Consider the following 14249-nt stretch of genomic DNA (forward strand, 5'->3'; position numbering starts at 1 on the left):
CTTAGTCGAGAGACTGAGACGCTGCCTGAACAAACAAATGCTCACTAACATAAGTCAGTTACTAGGCTGACATTACAAAGAGTGCTTGTGTTGCTCTTCAATTTCACTGTCTTGTCTTATTTAAAATTTATCCCCCTTATCAGTACTGTACAGTATGTCAAAATGAAATAATACTATGGAGAGTGATGGTAATAAAAAAGAAACAGCAGCGAGGAATAACATTGGACACAAAATATGAGATCATAAACAAACAAGATTCCATTATTCTTCATCAGTCGATGATGATGAAGATAATACCGATAACTGGAATTCTGTGGGTTTTTACATTATTATGGTGAAATGCATTTCCCCTTCACTGAAACTTTCAATCATATAAAAAACAAATTTTCTGAATCTTCTCTTCATTCCTATTGTGTTGCATTCAGTTGGGGTGATTCCCACGTTCGACTGCCATTTCTTGTAAACACAAAGGTGGGATCATGATAAGCAAATTTGGTTTGTGTTATATACAGCATTGTTTCCCTATTTGTAAATTATGTATGATAGAATCTGTGTAGTGTAAACACATGTTATGTGAGGACAGATTGTATTTCATTTCCAAAAACCAAATGGGTTTGGTTTTTGCCTCTCTAGGAGGCATTTGAATCAACTAATGTATAACCTTGCCAGCTAGTAACCAGAGGAAGTCAGAGTAGTGTGTATGTGGGAAGCACTGTTGGGCCTGTTATGTCAAGGAGCTGGGCATTTTCTTGTTGTGTATATGCCATAGCCAAAAATTTCATCAACTTATATAATAACCCCTCCATCCAGAACTTTACTGTATCTTCTGAATAGTCAAACTATTAGAAGAAACTTATCTGCAAAAAAATATCTAAACTTCCCAAAAACTTCCTCATAACATATTCATTTCACAAATATGTTCTCAGTTCCAATTTCAGTGATGTCCATTTCCACCAAGCCTTACTTTTTCTGACCAAATCCTAATTATCAGTTGAATCAACCACCACTCACTCATCTTAGTTGCCCAAATTATTTGCTCTTTTTGTTTCAAAGGTGGTACCTGTGTATGTACCACCTTTGATGAAGATAATACCGATAACTGGAATTCTGTGGGTTTTTACATTATTATGGTGAAATGCGTTTCCCCTTCACTGAAGCCTTCAATCATATACATAAATGTGTTTACTCTGATATTCCATGAAAGACACTTTTTGTAATTTGGAATTGCCTCTGGCTTAATATCTTATGCCTCCACTTATCACTAGGAACTCAGACTTCCTTCCTTTGAAATTAGTTTTTAATTGGACCACAAAAATGTGCTTTTTCCATTCTAACCTTTTTAACAGTGAAGTCATTTATTTTGGAATTTTGTAGATCAGCTGAACATTATAATTCTCCTTGTGTTTTCAATTTACTTGTTACATTGACCCAGCTAGTCAAGATGCAACTAATGGTCTTGCACAGCTGGTTCATTTGCCTACTAGAATACCAGAGTCCTAACCACACATCTAACACTCATGATATTTTTTTTCTCCAACAACCCTTCAAAATATAAATTCATTTGCCCCTAAACACGTCAGATCACATCTTGGTGATGATCTCCTCCAAACAAGACCTCCTGGCCATTCTCAGCCTCACATTTGGAATTACAGACTGTATGAATGATCTGTATGACTTCCGTTCCTTTTCTTTGTTGGATTTCTTGAATCTTGTGCCCCTTGCTCTGTGTTGCCTTTTTACTTTGTCTGCTCATATCTAGCCAGTTTCAAAGAAAAAAAAAAAAAAATCCTTGTCTGATTTAATGATCATTAATATACAGTGGAAATGTTCCACTGATTGGAAATTCTGTCTATAGTTTCGCTGATGATACCACTTTCTTTCTCATTCAAGTTTGAGAATTGCTCTGCTAACCTTGCTCTACTCAAATAGCCTCAACTTCTTGAATATCTGCCACCAGTTCCTTAAATTCTGAGCTCCATGTAATTCTCCACTGAAGCAAAGAAAATTTAATTTTTCAAAATCTGTCCTGTTTTTTTTTTCTTGTGCTCATATTTCACACTCGGATTTCTTGACAAGATCACATACTTTTATTAGGAATTACCCTGACTTCTTATCTCTCTTTATGACCATGTTAAACTTTAATTTAACAAACAAACAAACAAACAAACAAACAAAAAAAAAAAAAATTATGGCCATACAAGAACATCAGAACTATTGCTATCTCTGCATCAAAAAAGGGGTTTTGTATTTTGCTCTTGGCATTGCTTTACTTTTCTAAATGATCTCACTGACACACACACACACACACACACACACACAAAATCTGCTTGAATCTACCTGGAATACTTTTCCCACATCTTGGGTGGTGCCCCCAAAACCTTTTTTCAAGCCTCTACACTCCATTCAAAAGAGGACAGTTGGGTTAATTAATGACATCTCTTACAAAGGGCACTGTTCTTCAAAATTGGCACTTGTAATTCTCCCACTCTGAACTCATGCCTCAGCCATTCTGCATCCATTCATTGTCCAACTCAAACTTGCAGAAACAACTTTTCCTTCTTCCTCATTTATTAGTTCTACTTCTGTTCTCAGGAACAATCTTCCTTAAATGTATTTCCTGAAAATTACAATCTAGAGAAATTAGTCTAATGTTGAACAAATGTCTTAGATTCAATGCTAAGAAGACATAGCCTTGATGTTTGGGTTTTCATTAAAAAAAAAAAAAAGTTTACATAAATAATTCAATAAGACATCTCAATTATGGGTCCAGGGTACTGTATTTATATTGTTTCCAATAACTCATGATATTGATAATTTTTAGATAAATCTGTTGTTAGAGCTTGATGGGCAGTAATATTTTCTTATGGTTGGGAGCTATTTCTCTGCATTAGCAGATATTCCAGAGATCTGTTTTTTGGCATTTAGAACTAACTCCATTATCAACACAATGTCCTCCACAGTGAAATAGAAAGCTATTTATAATTTTACTATAATTTACAAAACCTTTGGCCAGTTTCTCTATCACATACAGTGATTAATCTGCCACTTAGCTTTTAATCCAGTTAAAACAGCATATCTTAAAGATGATGGTATCAACTAAACCAATATATGGAGTATGCCAATAGCTTGGGTAAACTTAAGCTCTGAAAAAGAATAGAAACATTATAAATCAAACTTTTACTAAACAAACAAAAAAAAAAAAAAAGTTATGTAAAACTTCAAAATAGTTTTTCTTTAGTCTCATTGTATCAGTCCTTTGACTCATTTTTGCTAACTTTTGAACGTACCATAACGTATGAGTTTTGGCAAATTCTTCAGTTATTCGGTTTTTAGGGTTCTCTACAGCACCACATTTCTTGGAGTAGATATGGTCTTTGAATAGCCCAGTGGAGGGGGGGATCTGTGGGCAATTAAAAATGTGTGGTCAACTCATATGGCCATGATAAAGACTTGTTTCTAATTTTTCTTTTAGGAATTTCCTCAGGATTTAAAAAAAAAAAAAAAAAAAAAAACAGAAGCATGAAAGAATCATTAATTTGATATATTATTTAAAAATCCATTTCTCAATTTTTTTTTATTGTAAATACAATAAAGCTTTTTTTATGTATTTTTGCATTGTCTCTTCCTCTGTTTAAAATCTACAATTTTATTGGATAATGATCATCAGTTGAATGTGATATTTTTGAATTACTTGTTTTGTAGGCTTATCTACATTCCAAAAATATCATTCACCGGGATCTCAACTCGCAGAACTGTCTTGTTAGGAAGGTAAGATGATTTCTAATGTGTATGTATAAAAAATTTTTATTTTATATATATAAAATATTGAAGATAATAATAGAACAGATAAATCAAATAATACCATTCAGGAATTTTAAGAAAACGCAAAGGATTTAAAAAAAAAAAAAAAAAATTTTATCATTGACCCACAATCCAGATGACTTCAACTGGGGCCAAACACCCAGACTGAAGGCAAAAAGTTAATCATCTGGATTGTGTGGCCCCAGTTGAAGTCATCTGAATTGTGGGTCAATGATAACAATTTTTTTTTTCCCTTATTACTGATATAAATAAATAAATAAATAAATAAATATATATATATATATATATATATATATATATGAAAACGAAGAAGTGGGAAGGGGAAAAGAAAACAAAAAGAAGAGAGAGGAAAAAAAAACAGTACGTGTACCTGAATGCGCCCAGCAGAAAAACAGGATACAGGTATATAAATAAGTGTTACAAATGAAAGTAAAATGAAATAAAAGTAAATATAGATGGAGAAGTTATTAATCACAAAATGCCAGGCCTAGTTGAAAAAAAAAAAAATAAATAAGAGAGAAAGAATGTTAAGAACCTAAAATAAAAAATCATTAAGTAGAATTAAGGTTGAATTAATGCCAAATTAACAGGCTAATCATATGTACAAAAGCTGAAAAAAAAGAGGGGAGGGTAATAGAGATAAAATTAAATTCAAAAATTAATGAATTAAAATTTAAAAATTAAAAATTGGTACATAGATCAGGTATTTCATCAGGGGGCTACACCTGATCATGTACCAAACACTATTTCTATGCAAACTCATGTTGATGGAGAAGCTATTAAAATAAATAGATATGAAAAAAAATAATAAAATAAAAATAACCTCCAGAAACATGAGTAAGGTAGCCCCAACAGTGTGTTTAGATTAATAAATTGAGTCGATAGTATGTAAGAATGCAAACGCAGTGTGTTTAGATTGAGTAGAAAGTATGTAAGAACACAGTGTGTTTAAGTTGAAAGTATGTAAAAAATAATAATAATAAAAAATAATAATAAGTAACAAGGTAGCAGTACAGAAAAAGGAAGCAATGCAAGGTAAGGGAGGGAAAAGAAGTTAAAAATATAGAGGTGAAGATAGTAAGAATAAGAAAAATGAGAATGTCCGAATCACCCTCGTATTACACTAATAGTTCAATGGATGGAAAAAAAGAAGAGCAGAAAGTAGAAAGATGTAAAGAGAAGGAAAAGAGTTTAAAGAATTCTAGGCAAGCCGGGTGTGTAAGTACCCAACCTCATAGAGAGGGCCTTGGCTGTGAGAGTGTTAGTAGAAGTGGAAATTAATACCGCTAGCTTGTAGTGTATATTTTGAGTGATAGATACGTGATATAAATATGAAAAGGAGAAAAATTAAATACCTATGATATTTGGCAGAAACAAGTTGGGTGGAATATGATCAAGAAATGAAGATACAAATATGCGATCATGATTAATAAGGTACAATTATGCAAATATGATTAATAAGAATGGAATGTAAACAGAGGGAGAACTATGACAATGATGGTGGAGTTGCTCAGAAGAAAAGAACTATGGGAACCCTCTGTGGCCAAAGTAAAATAGAGAAAATAAGATTGATCATAAGTAATTACTGGTAATATTAAATTTAAAAAAATGAAAAAAAACTTAGGAAGTGAAAGAACACTAACATCGTTCTAATAGAAGTCATAAGGTGTGATCACTTTCCAAGCAGTGGAAATACCACCATTCAAATGTACAACTATACAGGTATCAAATTAACCCTAATCAAGGTGGAACATGGTGAAACCGAATTTTTGTTTAATAAAATCAGATTTTTTATAATAAAATTTAAGAAATTAATTGGAATGTCATTATTGCGAAGTTTGATATAGAGATCATTTAAAGCACCAGCGAAAAGTGATTGATTGCTGCTAATATTAGCCAAACGGATAATTTGTGTAGATTATATTTTTATGAACCTTGTTCAAATTATGACGAAGAGGGGGGGGCTATTTAGAGTAATACTTAAATCAAGAAAATTTGCATGTTGGTTGCCAAAGTTTTCTTTATTGAGAGTGAGTTCAGTGGGATATATGGATTTTGCAATATTTTCAAAATGAATATTGAGAATAAGAATGTTATCAACATAGCGGAATGCAAAAAAATTAAGGTTCGGGTTGTTATGATATATAGATGTTTGTAATAATGAAGAAATAAATTGGATATTATACTAGAAATTTGTGAACCCATGGGAACTCCTATGGATTGTTTATAAACGTATTTACCATCGTAAATCTAATTATTTAGAATACAAAGGTTGATGTAGTTATTCCAAGTAACCTCATCTGTTGGTATAACATTTTTGTATTTGAGGAACAATTGGTTCAGTACATTGACAATCAAGTGATGTGGTAAGGAGGTAAATAAGTTGAAGTCATAGGTTTCAATACTAAATATGCTGGAATGGGTATTGGAATTAAAAATTTTAATGATACTGTGGTTATTGTTAATGAACCAAGTGGAAGGGATATTAATAAGAATGGTAGTCAACAATTTGAAAAATTGTTTACCTGGTTGATAACAGCCACTTTTTTTGGCACTAGTGACGAATCTAAAGCCACCTGGATGTTTATGGAATTTGGCTATCATATACAAGAAAGGCAAAGTAGAATTGCAAATTTTGGTATGTAATTTTTTATGCAAGGCTATAATTTTTTTTGATGATTGTATTAATGCCGAGATTACAGCGTAAAAAGGTGGAACTGCTTTCTACTTCTTTTTTGAGGGGTGGTGTAATAAAATTTCTTGCAGAATATAGCAAAGTTATTAGAAGCCTTATCTACAGGGGGTGATAATAAATTTTTGTTGTAAATCTGAGATGGCTTTTTTCAGGTTAGAGTACTCTGATATGTGAATTATTGTAAAGGTAGTAAGTCTTGATATATAATATTTATCCAATTATAAAAAGCTTTGAGGGGTATTGTATATTTATATGCCAACTTGTTGCAAAAGTTAAGATATATATCTTTATATATATTATTGAGGTTGGCCTTATGGACGGGTCTGAATTTAAAACCTTTTTCCATGGCAGACTTTAGAACATTGTTAATAATGTCCAGGTTGCCAGTAATAATGTCTATGATGTTGATCAACGTAAGGAGCATATATGGGATCATTACAATGACATGGAAGATCTGAAGCTTGTAAGTTGCCTAAATTAGTAGCTAAAGTTTTGTAATTACAAATTTTGAGTCCAATAGGAGATTCATAGCTGAAGCAGTGATGAATCTTGAACTTGAAATTGTTATAAAATGGGAGAAAATTATTACGATATTAAGTAGATAATGCCAAGGAATTTTATCGAACCAACTATGAATAAATTTAATAGTACAGTATTCATTACTGTATGTAGTAATGCGACCTAGTTGAGAGAGAGATCTAAAATAATATGCTTAAGTTGAATATTTTTACACTTAAAATTGCTAATAAATAGAGTTAAGGCTTTTTAGTATAGAGTTTTTGATATTAAAGAGAAAAAGAGAAATGTTGTGTACATCAAGAATGGTCCCAGGAGCTAATAATATTACGAAAATTGTGCCGAATATGCCTATGATGACGATTTGATTTATATCTACGCTTATTGTTATTGAAGAAATGGCTAAGATGGAATAAATTGTAAATGCAGTGGCTGGTGTTTAAACAACCATTGCTTTAAAGAGATTTTGTTAAAAAATCTATTGATTAGGCCGTAGGGATATAAAGATTTATAAGTACACATAAATAAATTCTCATAATAATCACAAAGAACATTGTCATTGATAATGGCAAGTATTTTAATGTTGTTGAAGCCATGGTGGTGAAAGTGGAAGAGTTCCATTTCAGTATCCAAAATGGTGTCAAGTAAAAGATTTTTTTTTTGCTGGTGCTTTAAATGACCTCTATCAAACTTCACAATAATAACATTCCAATTAATTTCTTAAATTTTATTATAAAAAATATCTCAATTTTATTAAACAAAAATTTGGTTTCACCATGTTCCACCTTGATTAGGGTTAATTTGATACCTGTAAAGTTGTACATTTGAATGGTGGTATTTCCACTTCTTGGAAAGTGATCACACCTTATGACTTCTATTAGAACAATGTTCGTGTTCTTTCACTTCCTAAGTTTTTCTTTTCATTTTTTTTTAATTTAATATTACCAGTAATTACTTATGATCAATCTTATTTTCTCTATTTTACTTTGGCCACAGAGGGCTCCCATAGTTCTTCTTTTCTGAGCAACTCCACCATCGTTGTCATAGTTCTCCCTCTGTTTACATTCCATTCTTATTAATCATATTTGTATAATTGTACCTTATTAATCATGATCACATATTTGTATCTTCATTTCTTGATTATATTCCTCCCAACTTGTTTCTGCCAAATATCATAGGTATTTAATTTTATTTTTCTCCTTTTCATATTTATATCAAAATATACATTACAAGCTAGTGGTATTAATTTCCACTTCTACTAACACTCTCACAGCCAAGGCCCTCTCTATGAGGTTGGGTACTTACACATCCGGCTTGCCTAGAATTCTTTAAACTCTTTTCCTTCTCTTTACATCTTTCTACTTTCTGCTCTTCTTTTTTCCATCCGTTGAACTATTAGTGTAATACGAGGGTGATTCGGACATTCTCACTTTTCTTATTCTTACTATCTTCGCCTCTATATTTTTAACTTCTTTTCCCTCCCTTACCTTGCATTGCTTCCTTTTTCTATACTGCTACCTTGTTACTTGTTATTTATTATTATTTTTTATTATTATTATTATTTTTTACATACTTTTAATTTACATACTTTCAACTTAAACACACTGCGTTCTTACATACTATCGACTCAATTTATTAATCTAAACACACTGTTGGGGCTACCTTACTCATGTTTCTGGAGGTTATTTTTATTTTAATAGCTTCTCCATCAACATGAGTTTGCATAGAAACAGTGTTTGGTACATGATCAGGTGTAGTCCCCTGATGATATACCTGATCTATGTACCAATTTTTAATTTTTTAATATTTTTTAAATTTTTAATTCTCTAATTTTTATTTTTGAATTTAATTTTATGTAATTTATATTAAATTAAGTATAAATGGATGTGAAAGTTACACAAGGTGCCAGTAACTATAAGGGCGAGGAAAGTAGAAAAAGAATAGTAGATTAGTGAAAGGTGAAAGAATGTTAATATCCTAGAGGTTATGATGAATTGAGTAAATTATGGGCTGAATTGCCAAGCCATTATAAAGTGGGGGAACTGTAAAGTAAAATTAGTACAACAAAATATTAATAAAATGGAAATGGTATAGCTGTCATCAGATATGGGATGAGGAAACAATTTTAGTAAAAGGTCTAATGCAAAAAATGCTTGACCTGATGTCAGCAGAAATAAATATTGATACATGATCAGGTATTTCATCAGGGGACTACACCTGACCATGTATCAGGAACTGTGTTTCTATACTTGTCCATAGTAGTAGTAGAAGAAAAGTGAAAAGTAGAAGAAAAGTGAAGAAAAGGAATGAAATGAAATTAGCACTTTTTAATACAGTATGGACAAGGTAGTCCCAACATGGTGCAATTTATTTAGGCAAAAATAAGTATTGAGTTGGGATAAAAATGGTTAATATCAATACATTTAATATAAATATGTGGAATTTAGTGTAGGATTTAATTTTGTATAGATAAGAAATCATCAGTGTATTTTAAAAATAAAATTGCAACAAGCAAATAGTATAAGGGTTGAAGTATTAAATTGAGGATGGAGAAGGGAAAAGGAGTATTTTAAATAAATAAAGACAAAAAATAGAAGTAGGATAGTAGGAATGTTTGTTTCACCCTCGTATTGCACTAATAGTTTAACAAATGGGAAGAAATTTAGAATTAGACAGCAGAAAGAAAAAAAAAAGCATAGAAAAAGTTATTAAATAACATTAAGCCTGCTGGGGTTGTAAAGCCCAACCTTTGTAGTAATGTTGGGCTTTACAACCTTAACTTCATCTCCAAATGCTTGTATTGAAAAAAAAAAAAAAAAAAAAGTGTTGAGACATGCAGAGAAACAAATCTAAAATGAAACCGAAAGTATGATAAGACAGTGAAAGTGTACGATACCTGGAGTATTTCAAGAAATGTGAGGAGAAAATGAGCTGGTGGGAAAAATAAAGGCGGGGAGCTGAGATACACAAATTCAGTAGTGTAGATGCATGCAGGCTGAAACCAAATGAGCAATATACCTACATGAGAAAGCAATTTATAGCAGCGAAGCGAACTTAATAGTAAGCTGTGAAGAAATTCAAAATAGCAGGAAAATAGAAACTTCTATAGTCGTATTTAGAGTACAAGTGCATGGAGTTAATTTATAATTAGCGTTGAGAAAAGAAATGTGGTTGTAATAGTATGGCTTTACAGTCATACAGAATTAAACAATAATATATAAAGAATTATATGGTGGCAAAAAACATATACATGTAGGCCAAATGATGGGGCTACATCATAATAAGCTGAAAAGTAAACATATAAAAGTATGATAAATAAGAATCGTCAAATATTTTGAGAAATAAATAAATTAATAATTATAATCTATCCAAATTTTCATGAAAGCGCATCCAAGAAGAAAAGTGGTTAAAATTCAACGAAATAAGTAACATGGTGACTTGAGATCCAAAGGAGGTGCATTTTATGGAACCAATTATAAAAGAACATGAAATAACATGCAAAAAGTCTATGTATATGACACAATTCCAAGGAAACATAGTACAGGAAATAATTCCATGTATATAATACTAGATAAATTCACAGGTAGTATCAAGTGTGAATTTATTGTGGAAATAGTAGTAAATGAAACCAAGGAAAAAGAATCGGTTAACATTATATCCAATTATGAATTGACATAACTCCAGGGATATAAGTAACATGGTGACTAAAGATGAAATAAGTCCATGAAAATGCAACAATTCCAACGAAACATTTGAGGTATAGAAGAACAGGAAATAATTCCACGTATATAAAACTAGATAGATCCACTGGTAGAATCAGGTGTGAATTTACTATGGAAATAATAGTAAACGAACCAAGGAAAAATAATCAGTTGACTTTATATCCAAAAATGTAGTGATATCATTTCAGGAATGTAGTTATGGATCCAATTATAAAATAACAAGAATTTAACTTTCCATGTAAATGAAATAATTCCAAGGAACTAACTACAATATGTAAGAACAGAAATAATTCCATGTGGATCAATTTAGATATATCTACATGTAGTATCTGGTGAAAGAATAGTAAATTTATCCCAGGATAAAGAACCAGTTGATAAATCCATTGGAAGTGTAGTTAAGAATTCAATTATAAAAGAATAGGAAACAAGTTTATGGACATGAAACAATTTGGTTTAGACCAGAGTCACTAAATTCAGAGGGTTGTTATGATTTTATTGGAAAAAAAACTAGAAATGGATATTCAAAGGTGTAGTATATTAACATAAGCTTGAAAAACCAAAGATCCCCAAGGTAAATTCTACATATGATATCAACCGTATCCTAAAACAAATCATTAGAAGTCAGCCAAAACACAATATGGGCAGATAAATATAAGTAAGCCAAGATTCAAGAAGGGAAGGGAATTATAAGTAATTTCATGAATGATTATTAAAACAAATCCATTGGATATATGAGAAAAGTGAAAACATAAGAGTAGAAACTTAGTGAGTGAAGAGTCAGTCATCAATCCGAAGAAAATAATTGCATTGGAAATCATGTTAGCTATTACTTACCAAGTAGTGGAATTCCACCAGATAATATACAGTTATACATATACATTTAGAACTGACCAGTATATAGTAAATTATAACTGAATTTATTACTGATAACATGGGAAACTATATTGAAACAGTATTTTATAAAAGTAGATAGGGATAACTAATGTACAAGTTAGTGCGCATCATTTCTGTACATAGTAGATAGGGATATTGTTGTTGACCAGCTTATTATAAATGAGTTGCTTTGGTGAACAGTAGTTGGTTACTGCATATATTAGCTAGTCTTATGGTTTGGGTACATATATTTTTATGCATTTTGTTGGAAATATTGGAATGCCATTTGGTAAGATAGATGACATCAAAGTTAAATTTATTTCTTTTATCATATATGTTAATATTATTTGGAGAAGTATTGTTAATAGTTATATTGAGGTCAAGGAAGTTGGCTGTGTGATTGGTGGAGTTTTCTTTATTTAGCTTAGTGTTTAGCTAATAGGTTATAATTTGGATTATTTATATGTATTGTTCTTCATAATAATGCAGGAATAGGTTGGAAACTAAGCTTGATATTTGGGAACCCATAGGAACACCAATAGTTTGTTTATCGGTAAGTTTGCCATTAAATATATAGTTATTGAGTAAACAGAGGTTTACATAGTTCCATATATTTTTATTTATGTTTAATTTATCTTTGTATCTGTGATAAAGCTGTTTTAGCACAAAAATCAGTAGATTATGTGGTATGGAGGTAAAAAGTTTGGTAAAATCAAATGTTTCTGTTTGTTATGGCAATATTAGATTTAAAGGTGTTGATGACAGCTAGGTTATTATTAATTACCCAAGTAGATATAAGATTATTAAAAATAGTTTTTAGTAGTTTGAAAAAATGTTTGGCTGGAAGGTAGCAGCCACTGTTTTTAGAGCTAGTAATGAATCTGAAACTTACAGGTTGTTTATGGAATTAATATTATATATATGTGAATATATATTATAATAATAATATAATATATAATAATGATAGTATTAATTATATGAATGTTAATATCTGGGATATTAACATTCTTTCACCTTTTGCTAATCTATTACTCTTCTTTTTCTACTTTCCTCACCCTTATAGTTACTACCACCTTGTGTAACTTTCACATCCATTTATACTTAATTTAATATTAATACAAATTATATATATTATTTTTTATTTTTTTGATAATAGCGAGCTATTAATTGTTCAGTTTTTCCTATATTCTATTATCTTATGAGATGCAACAGAGATTACCTTTATTTTTTTTACTATAGGATGACTTCTTTAGACCAACTTTCCTAGTCCAACGTAAACAATTAATTTGTAACAATGATATATTTATAAGATTAATTAAAGTTTTCCCCACTGTCAGAACAGCAGCGGGACAACCCCATGGTATCAATATTGGACGTCCAACTCAATCCAGGGTTCCAACCCCCCCCCCCCCCCCCCCGCTAGTAAGGAAAACATCAGGTCTGCATAGAGAGCAATATTCTCTTCATTCCTTAAGTTGGACTAAGGCTTTTCAAAACTACATCTTCACAGGAAGAAGAGCAAACCAAAAAGTTAACCAGAAAAATTTGTCTTAAATAGTACTTTTTTTTTTCTGTTCTTCACGCATGTGCATAAATGACCAATCATCAGATAGTAGGAATGATCTACGAATATTAATTGAAATTTTACATAACTTCATCTAGAGGGTTTCCGCAATAAGTAATTTATAGTAATTGTGTTAGATATTTATTATTTTTGCTTCATTAAAACCAAATTCATGTTGTTCATTTATTGCATGAAACGACAGTTCCGGTGCATTTGAACGACCCGCCCAAACTGAAGCTTCGTGTTTTGCTTGACTCTGAACCACCCCCATGGTAGAACCTACATAAACCACATTGCAGTTTTTAGATACGATGCTATATACAAGATCATGTTGCAATTGAAAGATGGTATTTAAAGGTAAAGTTCTAAAAAAAAGTGTATAATTTATTCATATCAATATCAAATATGTAAAGGTATCAAATATGTAAAAATATACAATTTTTTTAGAAATCGACTTTTAAACACCATCTTTCGATTACCATATTTCCCCATGTATAAGATGCACCCTTTTTCGAAAAATTTGGGGTCTAAAAACTGGGTACGTCTTATTCAGTGGTTGTAGTTTTTTTACTTGCATTTCCCGCTTTTTCGTGCTTGTTGTCTTTGCACTCATTGTTTCGCACTTGTTACGGGTATATTAGGTTACGTTCTGCCCAGAAATGGCTCAGAAAAGATTTTCATACAGTGCTGAATTCAAGTTAAAAGTGATGCAGTTTGGTCCTCCTCCAACTGAGAAATCAATCCGAGACTGGCTACGGGAAGAAAAAACCCTACTGAAAATGCCAGGGCGAAGAAGGCCATGAAGCAAGTCAGCAAAATGGCCTTATTTAGAGAGGGAATTGAAGATATGGATTGAAGAGCAAAGGGCAATTGGAATTCCTGTGTCCACAAAGATGGTTCAGCATGAGGCAAGAATTGCTAATGAAAAAGAAGTTACTGATTTCAAAAGAGGACACAATTGGTGCTTCAGATTCATGAAACGGAATGGACTAAGCATGCGTACATGCACCAGACTTGCCCGAAAGATGCCTGAAAGCTATGAGCAGAAGGTCCTTGA

General features: G+C 31.5%; 1 protein-coding gene across 1 annotated transcript in view; it reads left to right on the forward strand.

Moving 5' to 3' along the window:
• LOC150089019 (LIM domain kinase 1-like) overlaps positions 1-14249 on the forward strand; it is a gene marked incomplete at its 3' end in the record, with an annotated part of 140339 nt that overhangs the window by 88858 nt on the left and 37232 nt on the right. The window contains exon 10 of the mRNA XM_090370381.1: positions 3703-3768. Within this exon, the coding sequence (XP_090226507.1) occupies positions 3703-3768 (66 nt within the window). The remainder of the gene's footprint in view (positions 1-3702; positions 3769-14249) is intronic.

Source organism: Mastigoproctus giganteus, chromosome 3 (assembly GCF_048544385.1).
Source record: "Mastigoproctus giganteus isolate SK-2022 chromosome 3, ASM4854438v1, whole genome shotgun sequence".
Taxonomy (NCBI): domain Eukaryota; kingdom Metazoa; phylum Arthropoda; class Arachnida; order Uropygi; family Thelyphonidae; genus Mastigoproctus; species Mastigoproctus giganteus.